This window comes from Tupaia chinensis, unplaced genomic scaffold, assembly GCF_000334495.1.
Source record: "Tupaia chinensis unplaced genomic scaffold, TupChi_1.0 Scaffold000313_1, whole genome shotgun sequence".
Lineage (NCBI taxonomy): Eukaryota > Metazoa > Chordata > Mammalia > Scandentia > Tupaiidae > Tupaia > Tupaia belangeri.
This window is the reverse complement of record NW_006159806.1, coordinates 4253444-4276261: the sequence shown is the minus strand read 5'-3', so window position 1 is coordinate 4276261 and position 22818 is coordinate 4253444. Positions and strand designations below refer to the sequence as shown.

Sequence of the window (22818 nt, the reverse complement as noted above, 5' to 3'; positions counted from 1 at the left end):
TAGATGGGACTTCGAAAGAGTGGGCAGATGAAGCATAGTAGAATGACTGAAGCATGTCCCAGTGCTGGTCAGAAAAAGGCTCAGGGAATCATAAAGGTCCCTCCCATCTGGCTCTCAGCAAGCCAATTGGTTCTATGCTTTTAGTTCATATATTCACTAGCCATTGGTTTTCTGTTAAGAATGTTTCTATTGACTTAAATATCAGTAATGAATAATCTGTACTTGATGTTTTCCAAAAACATCTGCAGAAAAATGTCAAGGATATATTCATTCTGTTCCCTTGACAATTTCCAGGGCATCTACTTTCAGACATTTTTACCAGCTCCATTCCAAAAATATGATCTGATTTGATGGATCTTCATAGTCAAATAATGTAAAATTTGGAACAAAGGCTGTATTTCAAGGTATGTGTGTATGTGAGAGAGAGTGTGTGTATGCACACACATACTCACATACACACACATTCTTCTGGTTTGCTATTACATTATAGGTAACAATAATTACCAAGTCTGAAAACCAGGGACTAGGGAAAAGAACTTTTATTTGGCCTATGTTGAAATTTTAAGCAGATAAAAATCCTCACAAAGCAAGCTTAGGATTGACAATTTCTCATTTATGACTTCTATGAATGTACCATGACATATCCAGTAACCTATAAGAGCAGTGGAAAAGAAGTTCATGCCCTTCTATAATACATCTTCTCTTAAGTGCTGCTTTTGTCATTATTTTACATGATCCACTCACTCCTGCACATGGTACATTTTCTAGAAGGAGCAGCTTGCAGACACCCCATGCAGAGAAGAGCCAGCACAGCATACTGTCATTTGATAGTTCAGAAATTCCAGCTCAGTGTAGGAATATCATCTTGCTAGCTGAAAAGTGTTGCAAAGAACAAGCCATTTTACCAATGCAGCAATAATCTTAGCTTAATCCATGCAAATTTTCTCTTATTTCCTTACAAAAATATTCATGCATTCAAAAAGCAATAGAAATTTACCTGAATGATCCACTTTTGTTGAAGGAATGCTCTTAGGAGACATTATCTACACCATAAACATATGAATATCTAGATCAATTCCAAGAAATAAACCAACTAGATATCCATGATGATATGCAATGATTTTTTTTTTTTGCATACTCTAAGTGATTCCCAATATACCAGCTATCCCACTGAGAGTTGGTTGGGTAGCTGAAAGCTATTTGAAGATGGTTGGAAATCAGAATTTATTATGCCATAGGAAAAAATGTTATATAGCTAACTATATTCTCATGTGTTTGGACAAGAACCATTTTAGCTTTAAGGAATTTTTGGCAAAGAACCACAAAACAATGCATTCTTTAAAAAAAACAAAGCAACATATACCATTTTGAAATAATAAAGTCATGTTTTGGTAGCTCCATTTCTTTATTTCTTTTATCTTCTATCAACAGTCATTTTCCTCCAGGATCCTACTGCCCTTTTTTCCCTTAATATTACCAAAATGCCCATGTTCCAAATTATCTACCTTGTTATCTTCTCTCCTCTTTTAAGAGTGGTATTTCTTCAGGCTATTTTCAGTTGTGTTAAGAGGAAAACAATTTGTCTAATTTCTATTCATTCATAACTGATAATGCAATTACCTATATTCTAAAGAAGGCAAAAATGAGTATCTACTTTTAAATTGGGTTAAGCAAAGTGTGTGTGTGTGTGTGTGCGTGGGGGGGTGTCTTTCATTACGAGCAAGAGGGAACTACCAAGTAGGTAGAATAAACTATCAGACTATAAATCTGTCATCAATTTCCTTACACAGGGAGTCCCAAGCAGGATTGCAAAGATCTCTTAATTTTAGGCAAAATTTTGTATATGACCCAAAGTCTGCATCTATTCTAGAAGAGAATTTATAGCTTTTGTTTGATGGTCAACAATATGTACCTGAATCTCATAATCTTTAAAAACTGCTGTCCTAAGCTGCTTTCAGTTCTCAGAGCTTTCTTTCATTGATTTTGTAATGAACAAACCTTAAACCCTTAAACTTTTGCCCACAGTCTGGCTATGAATTCCAGTCAGCAGCTGCTCCAGAAACAACACATGGAAGGTGATGCAGGGAGGACATGTGTAAGGATTCAAATGTACATAGGGACATTTGTCATTCATTGTTTACAATCTGAGTAATTAACAACACATCACACATCTTACTCCCTATTTACAAAAATGCACATATTCATCTTTTCTGAGAGTCTCATGTCTTCTCATGTTTAAAAGAAAAATGAATTAACAATCAAAAAGTTATTTTTAGTATCCTTTTAAATCATCCTAGTGTGTTTGTGTGTGTATAAGGTTTTGGACAGAGTATCGCTGTGTCTCTGTATTCCTGCCTCAGTCTCCCAAGTAGCTGGGATTATAGGTGTGCCACATGCCTACATTTGAGGCTGGGCCAGGAATTGAACACATGGCCCCAGCCTGCCAAGCAACAGCACGTTACCCGAATGCACTATGTGGCTGGATCTAGAATCATTATTAATTAAGAAAGTGCTGTGTGCTAAGTGTTGACAGCTGTCTGATGGGGAATTAATTAATGTTTAAAAGAAGCAATTCTATTCTTTTTCTTCAAAGCTATTTGAGAATTAAACCATTTCATACCACTCGCTATCAAGTTCTAAAAAGTATTCCTTATTTCCATGTTATTAGGATTGCTCATTTGCATGCTCAGTGTCAGATCATGCTGTTATTGCTAATATTAAAAAATGGATGCGAACAAAAACACAGGGTTCTTATGACCCTGTATCACTTTTCAAATATTATATCTCTATTTTTTCATATTGAATCAGTGAATTAAAGAGTCAGTAATACTCCCAATGGTTAAGGAATTAAGTCTTAAATAAAATATAGGTCTTAGATGATGTTTCTTCCTGTTGCCATTCCAGCTTATCAAGCGACTTTCATATTATGTGGAAATAAGCAATTCAATTTCTAAATTTTTAAAAGAAAAGTAAATAATGTTTTATACTCTAAGTTTTAAGAGAAATTAAGTTTGGAATCAAATTATGAAGTTATAATATTCAGAGATAATGATATTACAGCCAGGGGGATAAAGTTTGGATAACCAAACTATAAAAGACAAAATGCTCATAAAGGGGCTTGAAAAGGTTCCTGAATAGATTTTTATTTTCATTATTGTAAAATAAGCACTCCATCAGGCACTGTGATTTATCAATCTCCACAATATGGCACTTCTTTGATGAAAATGTGATGAGAACTCTACATCTGTCTTGGCCAGCATGACTCACCCGCATGGCTATTCCTTTTGAAGTAGGTGGTAGAGCTGGATTTAGATTTGGACGTAAGGTAGGTAGAGTTGGAACCAATGGAGCTTGAAGACAAAGATTTTCCTAGGTTATCAGAACTTTTCTTGATGATGTTGGTAGCTGTCTTACTCCAGTCTGAAAGAAACAACATTACGCTATCAATCTGCTTTATGGGGAATGCGAATAATCAGCATTGCATTATTTAATTCATCCAGATCATCTGATTTTCTGATATATTGGCTCAGAGAAGAGACTGATATCAATAATAAACTGAAGAAACGGGTACTTTTTTTGTTTATTTGTTTATTTCCTATAGGGCATATGTGTTCACAGAGGAGAGCACAGAAAGAGAGAGGGGGAAAGTGAGAAAGCAATGGCCCCCTCTCCCCTCTACCTCACCCCTCCCATCTAGGAATGACCACACCGCTTCCACTCAGGAATGACCATGCCACAATTTCTTCTCCTTAAGTCTCTCCTTAGGATTTTAGACACACATGCACATGCACCTGGGATGTTTTTCAAGCCACCAACCAGGTCCAGGACTCGAACCACACAGTTGACTATGTGAGACCTAGCAAATTTAACCACCATGCCACAACTGGCCAACAGATAAATTTCTTATTTGATATTTTGTATGTATTGTATACAATGTTTAAATTCCAGTTAAGTATCCTAAGGATGATAAGTAACTATTGATAGTTTAAAAAGAAAAAAACCTTTTCTTCAGGTATTTTTTATGCTGAGAAAAATCCATTTGCTTCATAATGTAATTAAGGATTTCAAAAATACAGAAAGTGAGTAGGGGTCTAGCATAGGGAACCTCTGGATGTCTAAGCTGTTCAATTAGACCTGAAATATTGGCCAGTTCATTTAACCTGTCTGAAATTCGTGCTTCTGCTCTACAAAAAAGGGAGGACTGGGCTCAGATCTCCTGTGCTCCACTTTGACAAATTGCTGCTACTGGGATTGGGTTGCTTTGACAAAAAATGATTGGGACAGGGACCAGTAGATGGTGTAGTGACTATGTCGCTGGACTCCCATGTAGTCAACTGTGGTTCAAGTCTCAGACCTGATGACTTAAAACTCATATCAGGCATGCCCAAAATCCTGAGGGGAGATTGGAGAAGGAATGGTGGTATGGCCATTCCCCCAGGGGCGATTTCTCACTTTCTCTCTCTCACTGTCACTCTGGTGAGCACACACACCCTATAACAAAAATCTCTCTTAAAAAACCTAATGACACACATTTCCAATTATATTTAGATGCAAAATCCAATTAACCACACACCCCTTTACCTGAGTTGTCTGCTAACCGAAATCGACCACAGCAGAGATGTCGCCTCCACTGTTTCTGAACATTCTCCTTCATGGCACAGTGAAAGATAAATATAAATAAGCCTGTAGCAAAATAAAGCGTAAATATTTACGCCAAGTGACACATTTTTAAAGATAAATCTTATAAAGTACATGGACTCATTTTACTTTTAAATGTTTTTACATCTAAGTCACTAAGAAGCAAAGACCTTAAGAAAATAAATATTGCACAATGCAGTAGACAAGTTAATTCTTTAGAATAGAACAAAGGCTCAGCTAAAACTAGAGTACATGGATGTGATTCTGTCTTTGCCTATTCAGTTCAGTAGTCATTGTGACTTCACTTGAAGTCCAGGCTGAAATAAGCTACATTCCATTTACGAAGCATGTATAATTTCCTTTATGTTATTTTTTAAATTTTGGAAAATATTTCCATAGAATGTTAAAGAGAGAAAATTGAAAGTACCCATAGGCTCATTATCTGTTTTAATTTGCATATTCTAAGCTACTTTATGTATGAATATTATTAGTTATAATCATAATATATTAGGCTGGGCCATAGAAAAGTGGTATTTTTGCAGGTCAAAAATACCCCAGCATGGCCCCAAATCAGTAAAATCACGTGGTTCCACCTGGCCTACTTTAGTTTCTTATTTTAACACAGAAATATTTCCATATTGGGAAATAGTCTTCATATTTATAGCCACTCCCCACGCCTATCAAAAACTGTGTCACTTGGTTGCTACCTTTTAACCCTCTCCTTGTGGCCTCATGAATTTCACTTACTTTTCCTCTATATTTTGTTATTCCCATGACCTGACAAACATATTCTAGTCTACCTTTTTTAAAAACAAGCAAAAAAATTATTTCCTTGACCTGCAATCTTCTTTTACCTTCAACTTCTTTATTCTCTTTCCCAATATAACTTCTTGAACTGGTTAACCTAGGCTGTCCCCACTTTCTCTCCTATCTTCTCTTCTTAACCTATTCACGTCCCTTCAAATCCATGATCCTGCTACCGTGACTGGTTATCTAAGGATCAAAGTGATTTCCATATTCTAAGTCAGTTTCCCTCTGCTACTTTACAGACTTCTCAGCAGCATTCAACACAATTCTCTCATTTTTGACTCCCATTTTCTCCAAGTTTTCTTCCTAATTTCCTGGGTATGCCTTTTTGGTCTCCTTAGTAGATTCTTTGGCATGACTCTTGACGTATGGTCCCCCTTCCTTCTTTTCTGAGCACCACCAGAATTCTAATCCACGCTGCTTATAGGGCATCCTCACCTGGTTGTATCTCCACACAGCATCATCTCAGACCACAGATAATCTGGGCAGAAGTCTAATCATGACCCTGAAATCACACTTACCTTTCTTCTGTCTTTCAACATACCAAGTACATTCCCACCCAACACCACGCTAAATCCTCTTCACATTTTCTCAAAACAGGCCCTACCTATCATTTAGGTCTTAGATCAACTGTCAACTCTTTGAAGATCCCATCATCAACTGTTAACTGTCTTTTCAAATTTTAGCCTGTAGTCATTTTACATATCTATTTCACTCATAGTACTAATGAATACATATTCTTATATTCCTTGTTCACTTTTTGATTTGTTTGCATTATCGTCACTTCTTAGTAGATAATAAGCTCCAAGAAAATGGGGAATTCATCTCTTCAGTGTTCTGTTGGCCATTCCAATAACAATGCAAGGGACTCAAAGACTATTTATTGAATGAATAAACAGCCACCACAGTTAATCAGTCATTTATTCTACATGAGTTAACTGAACACGTACATACACATTCTGAATGTGCTCACTGTGTTTGGAAATGGAAAGGGTTAAAAACAGAAGAGAGTAGTACAAAACTAAGGTGAGGTTAAAAATACAATGAAATGCATTTAAGGCAGAAGTTTCTGAAAGGCATGCAAGTCAGTTGTTCAGGTATTGTCCTAGTAATACACTATATCGGGCAGTATCTCTACAAAAGAAAATGACGTTTTAGAGAATTAGAGATTGCACTGAGCCTTAGGAAAGCTTTGGATAGGAAGGTAAGAAAAGTTTCCACGGAAGGTAACTATCACACACTGCTAAGTAGGAGGTACTGTTTCACTGAAGGGTCAAGGATGAACTGAATAGACAATCCTTGTATTCGTGGAGTGAAGGGTCTGCATGAAATGGCATAAAAGTAAAATTTATGGCAGCATTTCTAAAGGACAAGTGAAACTTAACTGTTTCTTTTGAATGTGGAATATTCATTGAGAAAATTATGAATTACATTGTAGTTTGTACAATGGAAAAAGTGTGAGAAAGTATTGCCAGTACTTTCTGTTGAAGTAGTTAAATTTGCAAAATATATTTAAGGCTATGCGTATGCTTCTTTATTTCTTAATATTGTAATTCAAAACAGCCCATAGTTTCATTCCATAATAAATTACATTATAATGAAATGTTTGAAAAGGAGCTTGCTGGTTTCTATACAATGGGCCTTGACCATAGTGAAATGACTCCAGGCTGAGTTTCCTCTGGGTTAGCTTCTTGTCTGGTGATCTGTGAGTCCCCAGCACAGTGATTGGCATTTAACAGGTAGTATCTATAAATTCCTATAGAAATTATTGAAGAATAGTTATATATTTTACTTGCAAGGAAATGCTACTGTTAAAATATTGACTATAGTTTAGTAATGATTTCAAATGGATGACCAGCCTATGAAAAAACTTCCTGAGAAATTCAGACACATTTATCTCTGAGAGGTATAAATAAGGCATTCAATGATCTAAGTAATTTAATGTACAGGTACCCAATAAGTTTAAGAAACACTGGTATGTAAATTGGATCCCGAATCTGACATATCCTCTCTAAAATTATGTGACATAGAGAAGTTATTTAGATACTCCATCTTCCACTATGAACTGTGATGCTATGCAACAAAATTAGATAAGAGGCATGAGAAATCAGAATTCTTAGGAATGAATATATTTTAAATTCCAAGATATTTTATTTATATTATAAATATGGTACATTCTTTAGCCTTGAGATAGCTTTGCCTTTTTTAATCAGAATAGGACTCTCATAGTGGGTTATTTTATTATTTATAATAACTAGCCCTTTTCAGACAAATTTAAATTAGTCTGGCAATAAATATCATACCAAAATTCTTTCAGGACAAAAATACCTCTTTTAGAGTTCATTCGTGGGAACTGTGGTAGGCACTTACATCTGGAGCAGGCACATAAGCAGGATGGAAAGATATTCGAAACACTTCAGGAAGGAGGAGTAGAAAGCATAGCAAGAGAGCCAAGGATGCTTGGAGGCCAAACTGAGAAAACAGAGACCTATTCCTTCTTACAGCTTGAGGGTTTATTTTTTCTTCCCCATCTCTTATAGATCTTTGTGTGAGAAGTAGAACTGAAATCACAAAATGTTAATAGCGTTCTACATTGACTTCCAAAGGAATCTGTTGGATTTCTCATTCCAGTCTCTGCTCTCTTTTTATCAGATTGTTTCCTGTGGGACTCTTCATAACCACCTAGGAAAAATGCATTATTTTAGCTTTCTGGAAAGAGCTTTTAACTGTGACTAGAGACCATGAAAATCAACCTTTAGTCTTCATAGTTCCTTTAGTTTCTCACATTCAACTAAGCAGGAGGGAACACTGACCATAAAAGCTAGAAGCTAGAACAGCTCAAAAGACTGAATTCAGAGTTAAAGCTTGCAGCCCATTTTGACAAGCTAGGGACAGTTTCATGAAACCTTTGTATCTCACAGAAGAGCTCAGGATTGTCTTTTTCTGGCCAATTTTGGCTTGAAAAATTACTGCTCTGATAAATCCAAGCCAGAGTTCTTCAGCAGAGGCTTGTTCAGCTTGATAACTGTCTTAATTCTTAACTTATAGAAATCCACCCTGTTAGACCAGCAACAAAAACTTAAAACACTTACATAAACAGATTCCTAACCATCCCCTTGTCTTCACATCTCACCCTCTCCCTGTATTCTGAACTTTTACCCCCATCTCTTACTAACAAAATGGATCTGCTTATGTTTCTTCAAATTTACAATATGTGAATTCAAGATGTCTTAATTCTCAGTAAATTTTGCTATCTTCTCATTTAAATAAGTAACAACTTTCTCCAGTAGAGGAAGGGTGTTATAACAATGTGGAAAATGAGAGCTGCCTGTGGGTGTTTTGAAGTAGAAAATGTAATGTATTCTGCTGAGTCAGATTCTTCTGGAGGAGAACTGGATTCTCCTAAGGCTGGTTCAGCAAATGTAGTGAAAGAAGATGGTGGAGAGCTAGGAGGAAGCTCAAAATTTGGAGAAAAACCTGAAAAATCTCACCAAGCAGTAGAATTGATTTTTTTTGTTTTTGAGAGGTTTTCGCTATAGGGTGCATGCGCTCGCCAGACAGACAGAGAGAGACATAGATACAGAAAGCGAGAAATCACCCTCCGGGGGGGATGGTCATGCCGCAATCCCTTCTTCATTCTCTCTCAGGATCTTGGGCATGCTCGTACACGTGCCCGGCGTGAGTTTTAAGCCACCAGGTCCGGGACGCAAACCGCGGTCCAGCGACATAGCCAGTACACTAACTGCTGGTTCCCTGGAATTGATTTTTGATATCTAATTGTCTCACCTATCTCAAAACACATTCAAATAGTACATTTGAAAAAAAAAAAAGCAAAACAACAAACAGAAAAAAAACCCCAAAATTTCTATTTATCAACATGATATTCACGGTAGATTTTTTTTTAAGCTTGTGTGTTTCATCTTTGTCTTTATAAGAGATATTTAATTATTTAGGAAGGAAAAAGATGTACTTAGATATTTAGCTAGAATTTTGACTGACATAGAATTCATTCTCTTTGCTTGATTTAGGCAATGATATGTGAATTTCTGGGGCAAATGTTAAATGAGTAGCTAAATGGGTGTTCTCAGGTCTTCAGGATGATTATCAAAACTTAATACAAGTGGGCTGGAAGGTAGCATAGTGGTGAAATGAGATGCTCTGAGAGGCTGATCTCCACGGTAACGTTCTGAATTCCTGTCTGGGGTTCTCCCTAAGTGTACCAGGCAGGCATGTGCCCAGGATCTGGGGCTGGCTGAGGCTGGGGTGGATCACAACATCAAGTCCCTTTTGGGGGAGCTTCTCTCCCTGTCTCTGTCTCTTTCACACATAGAAGGAGTAAATTAATAAATAAGTGGAAAAGCAAACAACAATTAAAAGAATTTCTAGAAACAGTTTTCTTAGATATTACAGTAAAATTCAATGGAGCACATATCATCATTCTTTTACGACTCTAAAAGATCAATTTGAAGAGTGTAGAAGGGACAATAACAACAACCAACCAGGGATCCTCGTCTCTTAGATTTCTTTAACAACTAAAGACCACTGAAAACTTCAGCAGAATCATTACCAATGTATTGGACAAATAGCATAAGTTTTTCTTACCCTGAATAATAAAGACATAGAAACACAGGTAAGGGAAAGGTGGCAGCTGTAGATAACTTTAGGGCTGTGGGATGGATTCAGAGTGGGTAATGAGGAAGAACGATTGGTGTCTTAGGTCACAGAATAAAAGCAATTCAAAAGTTTGGATGGGAAAATTGGTCAAGAATTAACCAGACTAGGTACAGGGCGGAAGAGGCCATGGGCTTTAGGTAATTGATTTTTGACAAAAATTGGTCTCCGTGACCTCTGAGCTCCCTAGCAAGCCTGTGCCCAAATGTTCTGCTGTCACACAGAGAGCCAGCTGGCTCTTGGGCTAGGGATTATTAAGGGCTTATGGCTCTCTTCGGAAACTTCTTGAATCCTCCTTTCATAGTACTGAGGTGCCCTTTAGAAAATTATTTCTCTGTGGCACAAAATGCTCTCCAAAAGATGAGTAATTTATTTCCTTGCAGTGTGTGATGTCTTGGCCAACATGATGTGGCTCCAGATGTTACAGGTTAAAATGTGGGTCATCTCTTTACCTTGGCGTCTAAGCAATATGAGTATTGTACATGTGATTATGTAACAGCTCAGCTTTGAGGAGACTGCTAACTTCAGCTCCAGTGGCAAGGAAGCTTGGTTGACATTTGGCATAATTTGACTTCATTTCCTTAGTTTACTCATAGAATAATAATAATGCATTTCTCTAATTATTATTGATAAATAAGAATAAGATATCAAATTCTCATTTATTCATCAAATGTGTACTTGCTAAAAGTTATTAGTTCTTTGTTTCCATGGGAGTAGATATGTCCTGCCTAGAATACTTGAAATAAAAAAATGAAGGGGCAGTGGTTTGTTTTAATTTTTTATTCATGTTTTATACCCTAGTCTGGTGCTTTTCTATTTTCATATTTGCTATATTGTAAATATTACTTTGTCTATTTCCAACTGACTTGAGAACACCATTAACTTTTCCGAGTCTCAGTTTACCTATAAATTGGAGAAAATTTTCTCTCTTAAGTACCTACTTCCCAGACATGCTGCAAGAATGATAGATCATAGAGGTTATGTGAAAATGCTCTTTTAAAGGTTATTTATTTCTTGCATGAGTAAGAGAAATAGAAATACATAGACATAGAGACAGCATCGCTGACTGAGTCCTGACCCCACAATCCACTCCCAGCCTTCAGCCAGCGCTGGACTGTGGGCAAACATGGACTTGGTGCATTCAGAGAGCTCTCCAGACTTGAACTGGGAACCTTCCCATCTGGGGATGCCAGGCAGAGCATTTTACTGCGTATCACCATCTGACCTCAAACATGCTTGGTAAACAATAATGCACTATACAATTCTAGACCTTCTGTTTCAGAGGGCATCTTAATGTTATCAAAATAATCAATAGCAAACATTTTCACTGGGTATACTCTCTAAGTGCCCATAGCAGCTTCTATTTGTAAAATCATACATTGTATCTTGTGATGCTGTTACAGATTCATACAAAAATGGGCTGAGTATGCTTGACTATTAATCAATATTGCTTTAATGCCAGGAGAGGAAAATTGAAGACCAAGCTCTTGTTATGGAGCTAAACGATAAATCCTGGTTAACTTGCCAAGAGAGTTAAACTTTCCTATATATTGAAGAAGCATAATCTAACTGATAACATCAAATACTTTAGTAAGGTAATAAACAAAATATAGTCAGATATTTTTCATCACTTGCATAGCAAATAGCTACGTGCATGTGCAGCATCTCAGAGCATGTGCAGTAACTCAATCCTGCAAGCTCATCGTGGTATTGCCAAGGGACTGATGTCCAAGAAGACTGGCCAAAATTTCAGCAACTAGGGAACTGCCTTTTATTTCTTTAGGATGAATTATTGAGGGATAAATCTAATGTTCTCAGTACGCAAGTTATCATATTTTTGTCAAACATCTGTTCTCTTTTACTTTGCAATTTTATGAGGTTGTGTTCTTTAGAAAACATTTTAAAAATTTAATACAATGATTTGTCAGTTTCTTCTTAGGAAAGCAGCAAATATAGCAATAGTAGATAGATAGATATGCAAATCCACCAAATTAAGAGAAGGTACCCTCATCTCTTAATTTTAGAAAAAAAAAATCAATGAAAGGATTACTTTATACCTCAATCAAGTGAGGTAGGTAAAATGAAAAGAAAGCAATATACTGTGGGATACTAGATAATAAACTTGCCTTCAGTGTTGATTCAAGACTTCATTCACTTACTCAAGTGGGTAAAATTTTAGTTACAATCACACAGATTATGGTAATTTTCTCATACCTATTTTAGCATGATTTTTGCAATTAAATTACACAGTTATAAGTGTAAATAAAAATACATATACAACTAAAAATAAGCAAAAAAAACAAAACTGGATACTAAAGTAAACATGCAGGGCTGGCTCCACTGGGCAGTGGTTAAACACCAGGCATTGAGAGCCAGATCGCATTTGGCCAACTAGGGCTTGAATCCCAGGCTCTGAGGCTCGAGAAATTTACCAGGGGCGTGTGTGCATGCCCCAAATCCTCATGGGATGGAAAGATGGAGGAAAAAGAATTGCAGGATGAACATGCCTCATTGTGGGGAACTTTTTCTTTTTCTCTCTCTGGTGAGTGCACATGCCTTTTTGCAATTAAAAAAAAAGCAATAAATAACTAAATAAAAATGAACATACAAATTCAATGTATAGGGGCTGGCAGGTGGCATGGTGGTTAAGGGCGCTGGACTCCCACATGGCTAACCATGGTTTAAGACCCAGACCTGGCAACTTGCCTTCTCACTTTCTTTCTCTCTCTCTCTTCTCTTTTGCTTGCTCTGTCCCTCTCTGGTCAAATAAAAATAAATAAATAAAAATAGAGAGTCAGAGCGTTAATGGGACAAAGAAATGTGGTATTATCTCTTGAAGATAATTTTATAGTATTATCAACTGGACTAGGGAGAAATGTGCATGTGTTGGAATATTCATATTCATTTTGTAAGCTAAATAACGTGATTGGATGTATAAAAGAACAAGAAATAATAAATAAATATAAATAAATAAATGAAGTTAAATGATTCTTAAACAAATTCAATGTACAAATATAAAAAGGTATATATAAAATGTTAATATATAAACTGCAAATTTATGGGAACCTCACATAATTACACACACCCATAAATGTGTTTGTACACACACCGATATCTACATTATTTCTAAGAATCTTGAAAGACAAAATGAATTTTTTTACATGTTCAAACCAAATGTTGGAAAAATTTGCAAATGTGAAAAGAAGCCTATCAAAAGCCACCGCTCTGATGTATATGCCCCAAGGCCCCGGTCGACCCATCTCTACTTCTGGTGGAGGTCCCCGCCTCCATAGCACCACACAGTGACTTGTGGTGTCTGTCGTAAAGATCGTGTTGATTTTAAACACTCAACTGCACGCAATATCTGAGGGAAATGAAAACGTGTTTACATTAGTTTCAGCTTTCCGAATCTTATGATACATTCTAAGTCTTTAATCATGGCCAAGTGTTATGATGATATGGTTCAATTCATAAACTATAGTTATTATTTAATTACCAAGTGGCACATGCACTGGCCAGAGAGGGACAGAGATAGAGGAAGAAGGAAGAAAGCAACCCCCAATAAGTTATAGTCACACGGCAATCCCTTCTCCTCTACTTCTCCATCCAATTGGGATTTGGGGCACGCATACACACATGCCCAGTCTGCTTCTCAAGTCACTAGAGTCAGGATTTGAACTGTGGTTGGCTCAGTAAGATCTAGCTCCCTTAACCATTATGCTACAAGGCCAACTACCGTTGACCATAATATTTTATTAGCAATAAGACCCCTCGCTTTCATCATTCTGGAAAAATAAAGGTTTACTTTAATGACCAAAGCAATGATGAATATTTAATAGAGCATACTTCCTAAATTTCTTTTGATTCTGTACACATCTTTCCAGCTCCCCGATCCCCACAGCTTAAAATCCTGGACTACTTTATCCTATTCTTCTGCAAGAGCTTCCCATCTTCTCTCCCTGCAGATGCTTTCAGGCTGCTCTAATCCATTCTCCACATCATGTCTAGCTTCATCTTTACAAAATGTACATCAGATTATATCACAGCATAAGCCTAAAAGTTCAAAGACTGCCTGTTGTTCTTCCTGAAATACATGCCTCTCATTTAGCCTTTGCCTCTGTTTTGTACCACTCTGCTCCATCACTGTCTGCCTCTTCTCTATTATCAAGTTTTACAAAGTTTTTAATTCATGTTAAATGTATGTGCTCATCACCAACTAAAGCATAGATTTTGTACATGAAGTACCCCCACCTAAAACATTCTTTTCCCCTCTCCTCCCACCTTCCACCTCCATAAACCCAATAGATCCTTCAGTTTAGACATCATATCTTCAGAATCATGTTCTTAACACCATATGGTGCTTTTTTATATTACAATACATTTGGTTAACATCAGTATCTTTTACTATTATGTAAGCTCAGCTAGGCAAAGAGATCCCGCTGTTTTTTTCTGAAATGAATTTCAGAAAACAAACAAACAAATGATATAATGTGGCTTGCCTACATACTACTTGAGTTCGTGTTGCATTCACTGGATTCCTTTCTTAAACTGTTCACAATCTACATGCTTCTTTTAGCAAAGGTCCTAACACAAAGCATCTCTTGGAAGGTTCAGAGAATGATTCACCAATAAAAAATATTAAGTGACTTTCCGTAGTGTCCTGAGATGTTTTTTTATAGAAGCCTGGCCGGTAAACAATTGTTGGTAGACTCATATGCTCTGTCTCATTGCCTTTTAATTTAAATTTCCTTTTTAGGAGGTGTTTTTAATATCATTGGAAGTGCAGAGGTCTGTTGTGAATTTATATAAAATCAGTCTACAAGTCAGTGATTTATGAAGAACACTGACTTGATGATGGTTTGCAACATTTTTCCCTACTAAGAGAAGACCCATGCTGGGAAAAATAAAACATCCCAATTCTCATTAATGGAAACAGCGCTGAACAGACAACTGTAGCTGTTGAAGGATACTGAAGCTGCCAGGAAATTCTAAAAGCAAAACCAAGGTTGGGCTGGCAGATCAATGTGCCTTTCATGTGCAATCCTGAAATATAAAACCATGGAATAACTGATGTTAGCAGACACTTTTGTCAATATTTATTTAGGCACTGCTATGTTGTATATCATAGAAGAGATTAAATAGAGGATACTCCCTTTACAGAGCTATCTCCCACTGAAGATGAATATGCACGCTGCATACATAGCTTCCAATCTGCAGAGATGCACTTGAGCATCTCCTTCTCAGGAATAATGAACCTGCATACTTCCTCCATTATGAGAGAGTGAACCTGAACAAAATTTGCTGAACTAATTAATGTGTAGAATATATAATGCATTTATACCAAAGGAGTCACAAATTGGATTTAAGCCATCCCCAAAGGGTCTCCCTGGCTTTATCCAGAATCCATGCAGGTAATAAACATTTGCTGAGTACCTATTATATGACTTTTTTTTTTTTTAAGATCATGAGCCAATGGAGGGCCTTGGGGGAACACCCCTGGAGGGAGCATCACTCACCTAGATACCTCATCTGGTGAGGAGCACAAATCTGCTTTCCACCCCAGTTCAGATTTATTCTACTTTAGTCAGTGCTTCCTGTGCCACACACCTACAACAGCTTCAGGTAAGTTCTCAATATTGCTCTCCTCAAAAATAGTTCACATCTTGTCATCTAGCTTCTCTCAGAGTGTGGACCTCACAATGCTTCTGAACAATATGGGGTTGTATCGACAACGCAGGGTATATACAATATCTTAAGGAAAGCCATTTAATTTTAAAAACAGAAAGAATTTATATAAAGGTAACTGCATTATAAAACACAGTAGGCCATGTAATATAGAAAGAGAAGTGTGTTAAGCTTCTTGAAGAAAGCTTTTCAGTTTTTTTCTTTTTTTTGTACAAAGCAGGCCATTGCCACATCTTGTGAAAAGGTAAGATTCTTTTATTTATGTATTTTTTTTTTTGAGAAGTTTTTGCTATAGGGCGCATGTGCTTGCCAGAAAGACAGAGAAACAGAAAGCAAGAAATCATCCCCCAGGGGAAATAGCCAGGCTGCAATCTCTTCTCCTCCATTCTCCTCTCAGGACCTTGGGCATGCACACACATGCGCCCGGTGTGAGTTTAAGCCACTGGGTCTAGGACTCGAACTGTGGTCGACTGCATGGGAGTCCAGAGACATAGCCATTACACCAACTGCTGATCCCAAAAAGGTAAGTTTCTAAATTAGACTGTTGGCATTTATTTTGAAATCCAAAAAATCAAGATGACCTGTTTCTGTCCCTGCATATAATCTAAAAATTCTCTGGTCATGAATGGGAACCTTACTTCTACAAAAGCACCAACACTTAGCAAAACCATTATGATAAAGGTTGTCTGTCCGACCCATTTAACTTCTCATTGGGCACTCAGCTAGACACCTCCCCCAGCACCATATTCATCCATGAATAATAAATATTTATTGAGCACCTGCTATCTGCCAGGTATTGCTCTAGGCACTTGGGAGACATCACTAGGAAATCAAAACAACCGTGACATTTTCCCTCATTTTTCTATTCAAACCTTTTCAGTGAAGGACTGTAGCAAAAGAGATAATGAGGTAGACAACTGCGTTACTACTGCCCTCCTGAAAATGCCATCATTTCATGGCCCTGTTAAAAGCTCTGTTAAAATTCTTCCAGCAAGCAACTGATTGAGTGGAGAATGTCCTCTCTCCTCCTACACATGTCCCCCTGCAATAACCTCGGCAATTACTTAATGCTTAGGTGCTCCACTTAGTTCCTGTAACCTGCTTGCGCAACCTTCCCCTTCTAGGAGTGGGATGCAGTTTTGCCTTCTTAAACCCCTCTCCCCACTTCAGGGCTTCGAGGTTTTTGAGAGATGTGAATCCTCCCGTAGCGCCAGCCTTGAATAAAGACTCCTTTAATTTGGCCTTAGATGTGGCGTCTCCTTCAATTTCACTGTGTACATCCTAACAGGACTACTCTGGGTCTCAAACTACAGTAGGCATTTGAAATAGTGATGCAGAAATTTAACACGGCATCTGTCTAAAAGCAAAGCTGCTTACAAGTATGACAAAACTAGGAAGTAGACCTTGCTCATGCACCATTTCTCTTACCTTGTAAGGAATTGAAGATGGAGAAGAGGTATGTGAAAGGGATATTTAAGGGTCCCCAGGCAAAGAAGGCAAAACCCCATGTCATGCCCAGCAGAAACGTCAGGCTAACCACACTGCGTAAGTTCCTCAAAATCTCTTCTCGCAGGGTCCGGTTGCTTCTCTTGCCATTTCTCCCACAGATCTGCACCATTACCACGATGAACATGGCAACATTCAGAAAGAACATGACTCCAAAATAGCCAGCAGAGGTCACATAAAATATGACTGCATCCTGAATCCAACAGCTTAAAAAAGAAGAAACGAGGGGGAAAAAAGAGAGAGATGTATTACCAAATCCTGTTTACCTAAGATTTTTCTTGACTTAATTTGGACTCCTGCAAATTTCTCTCTGTAATGTCTTTACAATGTCACTTCACTTTCTTTGTTTGTTTGTTTGCTTGTTTTGTTTTTTTGTTTGTTTGTTTGTTTGTTCGAGCGCATTTTGCTATAGGACGCTTGCACTTGCCAGAAAGACAGAGAGAGACAGAGAGACAGAAAGTAAGAAATCACTCCCCAGGAGGGATGGCCACACTGCAATCCCTTCTCCTACATTCTCCTCTTGGGATCTGGGCACACAAACACACATGCCTGGCATGAGTTTAAGTCACTGGGTCTAGGACTTGAACCATGGTTGACTATATGGGAGTCCAGCGACATAGCCATTACGCCAACTACTGACCCCTCTTTTTTTTTATTTTCTTAAGGTTTACTCATTTATTTCTTCCATAAATGACAGAGACAAAGAGACAGTACCACTTCCTGGGTCTTGATGCCACAATCCATTCCCAGCCTCAACCAGCCTTGAATCACAGCACCCCATTTGTCACACTCAAGGAGGTTTCCAGATGCAAACCTAAGCCTTCCATGTGGGTCAGCCTTGCAGAGCTTCATGTTTTACTGCTGAGACACCATTCAGCAATCTGGGAAAGTTATTCTTGATAGACTCGACTAGCAAGGCCCTCATCTCCTTCCTGCTTCTAACATGAACGTGGCTATGGAGCTGCAGCAGCCATGCTATATCCATGGAAGAGAGGCCAAGAGGGCTGTAGAGTTGTTGGCCCTGACATTTTCAGCCACAAAATCAATGCTAGTAGGTGTGTACTTCCATGTATCTTGTCATGCGTGAAGAGTAAGGTCCTACGTAGCTAAGTCATACATGATTGTGGGTTCACTACTATAGACTAAGTAATTCCTATTAACACAATTGGTCTAGTCAAGGAAAGAGTCCCATGAGATTCTGAAACAAATATTTCTCATGTATAATTACAAAGCTTATATTGATTATAAAACCTTGTAAGATAAAGAACAATATAACTGACAATCAGAATGATATTTAGATCAGATAAGAGATGAAGGAAATATTAAAACTATGCCATGTTCAAAGCATACTATGGGTAAAGTTGACAAATACTACAATTTGCATGTGCCTTAGTTAGTAATTAGTGGTTTAGAAATGTTTAGGTACCTCAAAAACTAAATGAAAGATTTAAGGTGATTAAAAAAATTCTAACATAAATGGTCATCATTCTGAGTATGTTTTCCACAGTTGAACATAACTTTCACAAAGGCAAAAGCTGTCTTGAAGACTGGTACATGTCATGGAGGTTAAGGCACTGGATCCCACAAGGTCAACTGTGTGGTTCAAGTCCCAGATCTGGCAGCTTGAAAATCATGCTGAGTGCATGTATGTGAATACATGCTCAAAATCCCAAAAGGAAACTGAAGGAGATGGTATTGTGGTGTGGCCACCCTCCTGGGGGGGGTAATTTCTCAGTTTCCCCCCTCTCTATCTCTCTTTGGCAAGTGCATGCACCCTATAGCAAAACAGGAAGAAAAAAAGAGAAAGGAATAAAGATAGGAAGGAAGAAAGAAGGAAAGAGAAAGAAAGAAGAAAGGAAGAAAGAGAGAAAAAGAAAGAACGATCAGCTGTCTTGAATCCCGTTAACTCTTGGAACCTACATTGTTGGCCTCTGGTACATACCAATGACTCAATGACTGTCAGTAGTGGCATAGTAATTTACTAAAGAGTACTTTAAAGTCCTGTAATAGTTGCCTAAGGCGATATTTAAATTTCCTTGTGTAGAACTTACACTTTAGTTTCTACTCCTAACATACCATTTTATAAAAGATTCCCAAAATAGTACTGCTTGTCCTTGGAGCTATCTTTTCTTTTCTTTCTTTTTTTTTTTTTTGGAGAGGTTTTTGCTATAAGGCACGTGCACTTGCCAGGAGGACACAGAGAGACAGAGAGACAGAAAGTGAGAAATCACCCTTCAGGGGAAATCGTCACACTGCAATCCCTTCTCCTCCATTCTCCTCTCAGGATCTTGGGCATGCATGCACACATGCTTGGAGTGAGCTTAAGCCACTGGGTCTGGGACTCAAACTGTGGTTGACTACATGGGAGTCCAGCAACATAGCCATTATGCCAACTGCTGGTCCCCTGGAGCTAACTTTTCTTTACATAGAGAAGTTCCTCTAAAATTTTGGAATTCCTGACCTACATCCATTATTTTTTTCCTAGTTCTTCTGGGATCTTCTGAGTGCTGCTTAGCTTACTTTTATTGAGAGAGAGAATGATGGGGGCAGTAAGGGGAGTTACCCTGACAGGGTCTCACCTTGCCGCTATTCCCTTCCTCCAGTCCTCTAACTAGTAAGGATCTTGAGTGTGCATACACCTGGTGTGTTTCAGGTCAGCCTCATGGTTGGACATGTGACTTTCAGCATGGACCAGAAAACAACCACCTGCACCAAAGTAGCTAGGCTGAATACTACTTCAGAAATATAAAAGAAGTGAAAACTATGAAGGAATGGACACAGGCTGGGTATGAGAGAATTAATTGCTCAAACTGAACAATGTGAAACCTTAATCTCATTGATCTCATAGTCTGAAGACAATTTTCCAACTTATTCAGGAACTCAATGATTTCTCCACTCTCACATTTCTACATAACACTCATTTTGGCACTGAATCACTCCCTGTCTGCTACAGCTATTTAACTCTTTCGAAGATGTGTGTGGGTTTGAAAAGGTGGGAGTGTTATGGAATCTCCTCAAATAGAATGGGTCTACTAAGGCTAGAGGATAGTACCTTAGGCTTTTTCTGAATTTTCCCAGATGACAGAGTATAATTTTAATCTGGAAAAACAGCTCAAGAATTTCAGGGCATTCAACTGAATTTATCTGTGGAGTAGCAGAGACAGACCTTGGCAATGTCACGTGAACGAACTTCAGCCTCTTAAAAAGAAAGCCTCAGGGACCAGTAGTTAGCGTAATGGCTATGTCGCTGGACTCCCACATAGTCAACCGCAGTTCGCGTCCTCGACCCGGTGGCTTAAAACTCATGCTGGGCGCATGTGCGTGCGTGCCCAAGATCCTGAGAGGAGAACAGAGGAGAAGGGATTGTGGCGTGGCCATCCCCCCTGGGGGGTGATTTCTCGTTTTCTGTCTCTCTCTCTCTGTCTGTCTGGTGAGCGCATGCGCCCTATAGCAAAACAACCTCTCCAAAAAAAAAAAAGCCTCAGTATCACATGGAAACTTACACCAAATTTTAGAAAACAAAGGACATACGCCCATTACAAATCCCAGAAAGTTTTTATTACGTGTCCCGGACCCGGTGGCTTAAAACTCATGCCGGGCGCATGTGCGTGCGTGCCCAAGATCCTGAGAGGAGAACAGAGGAGAAGGGATTGTGGCGTGGCCATCCCCCCTGGGGGGTGATTTCTCGTTTTCTGTCTCTCTCTCTCTGTCTGTCTGGTGAGCGCACGCGCCCTATAGCAAAACAACCTCTCCAAAAAAAAAAAAAAAAGCCTCAGTATCACATGGAAACTTACACCAAATTTTAGAAAACAAAGGACATACGCCCATTACAAATCCCAGAAAGTTTTTATTACTTACAATTCATCACCTTTTTCTTTTCCATAAATTCCTTTTCCATAGACTTCATTTTGGTGTCTGCTCGCTAGGACAACCGCCACCACTAAGGCAGGCAAACCTGTTACAAAACACCATGACATAAACAACTCTTGTGAAGCATCTAGACATGCTTTGTAAGTCTGATAATGGCAAGGAAAATAAAGGAAAGAAAAGAAAAGAAAGAAAACACTCAATATCTTCTTAGAACTGACTACTAAGGTAAAAATGATAAAATTCCTTCCTTGGTGTGAAACATCAAACTCCAACTGGCAACAATCAAAACCTACTCTCAAATGATGGATATTTATTTAATTACCTTTTTTTTTTTTTCATATAGCATGAGCAATCACTAAGATAGCCAGAAGGAAAGTGAGAAATCATCCCCTAGGGAGGAGCCATGCAACCCCCTCCCCTCCATTCTCCTCTTGGGATTTTGGGCACACATGCACGTGCACCCAGCATGATTTTCTTTCTTTTTCTTTCTTTCTTTCTCTCTTTCTCTTTCTTGTTCTTTTTGAGATCAGCTCATTTATTATCTTTATTTTTTTCTAATTGTTTTTTTCTTTAATCCCAGCTTTATTTCCAAGCTGCCAGGTCCAAGACTTAAACCAAGGTCAGTTATGTGGGAGTTCAGTGCCCCAACCATTATCATCTGCTGGCCCCAAATGGCAGATATTTAAATATTCTGTTTGCTTGATGATACCTGCTAAACAACCCAGAATCTGATTTTTATTGTATTCAGTATCAGCACATGTGGCTTTATTAAACTATTAACATTCTGGCAGACAAGGTAATTGCAGTTTTTTGTTTTGTGTTTTTCCCCCTTTTCCATGTAAAGAAGAGTCTTTAGAAAAAGTATGGGGGGGAAACAATGAAGTTATAAAATATTTATAGTCTTCTCTTTTTTCTCAAGGGAATCATTAAAGTATTTCCATGTATATTTCAGTGGGGAAAGACGTTCTCACCTTTCCTGAAAGATGTGTTTGTGGCTCCCTGAGGTGGTGTAGGTATCTTGGAAATGTCTGACACGGCTACCCTGCATCCGAAACATTGAGTGGGAAAGCTCTAAAATGCCTGGCTTGATATGAAACTCAGAAGAAGAAAGGAGCCCAGGGACCAGCAGATGGCGTAATGGTTACGTCACTGGACTTCTACGTAGTTGACCATGGTTTGAGTCCTGGACCCAGTGGCTTAAAACTCACTTTCTTTCTGTCTCTATTCATTTCTCCAGTGAGCAGACATGCCCTGCAGTAAAAATCTCTCTCTTAAAAAACGTAATAAAATTAAGAAGAAGAAAAAAGAAGAGCGCAACGAGAAGATTCCAAACAAGCTCACACAATCATCTATGTCTGACTAAGGTTCACATTAGAAAGTTCAAGGCAAGATTCCTGTAGGCATTCTTGTTCACACAGAAATAACATTCTTCCCCTGGTTTCCAAGACCCGGAGACGTGTCTAGGGATGAGAGGCTCTGAGTCTGGGCTGGCCTTTCTAGTTTGAAACATAATGGAAATGCACCACTGTCTGCCAGGAGCTTCTTCAGACTTGGGTGGGCTGGCTCTGGGCTCAGGAAATAAGTTCGTGGTGACTCAGGAGCTGGGGTGTTTCCTTGACTCCTAAGGTTAGTGAGTCCTGC

At 38.3% G+C, this 22818-nt stretch overlaps 1 protein-coding gene across 1 annotated transcript in view; it reads right to left on the bottom strand.

Annotated features, from left to right (window-relative positions):
- The window catches only part of ADGRG6 (adhesion G protein-coupled receptor G6), a 160393-nt gene that overhangs the window by 4921 nt on the left and 132654 nt on the right, over positions 1-22818 (bottom strand). The window contains exons 20-23 of the mRNA XM_014588839.2: positions 21166-21262; positions 17230-17513; positions 4582-4683; positions 3268-3420 (exon numbers count right to left, since the gene is read on the bottom strand). Coding sequence (XP_014444325.1) covers positions 3268-3420; positions 4582-4683; positions 17230-17513; positions 21166-21262 — 636 coding nt within the window. The remainder of the gene's footprint in view (positions 1-3267; positions 3421-4581; positions 4684-17229; positions 17514-21165; positions 21263-22818) is intronic.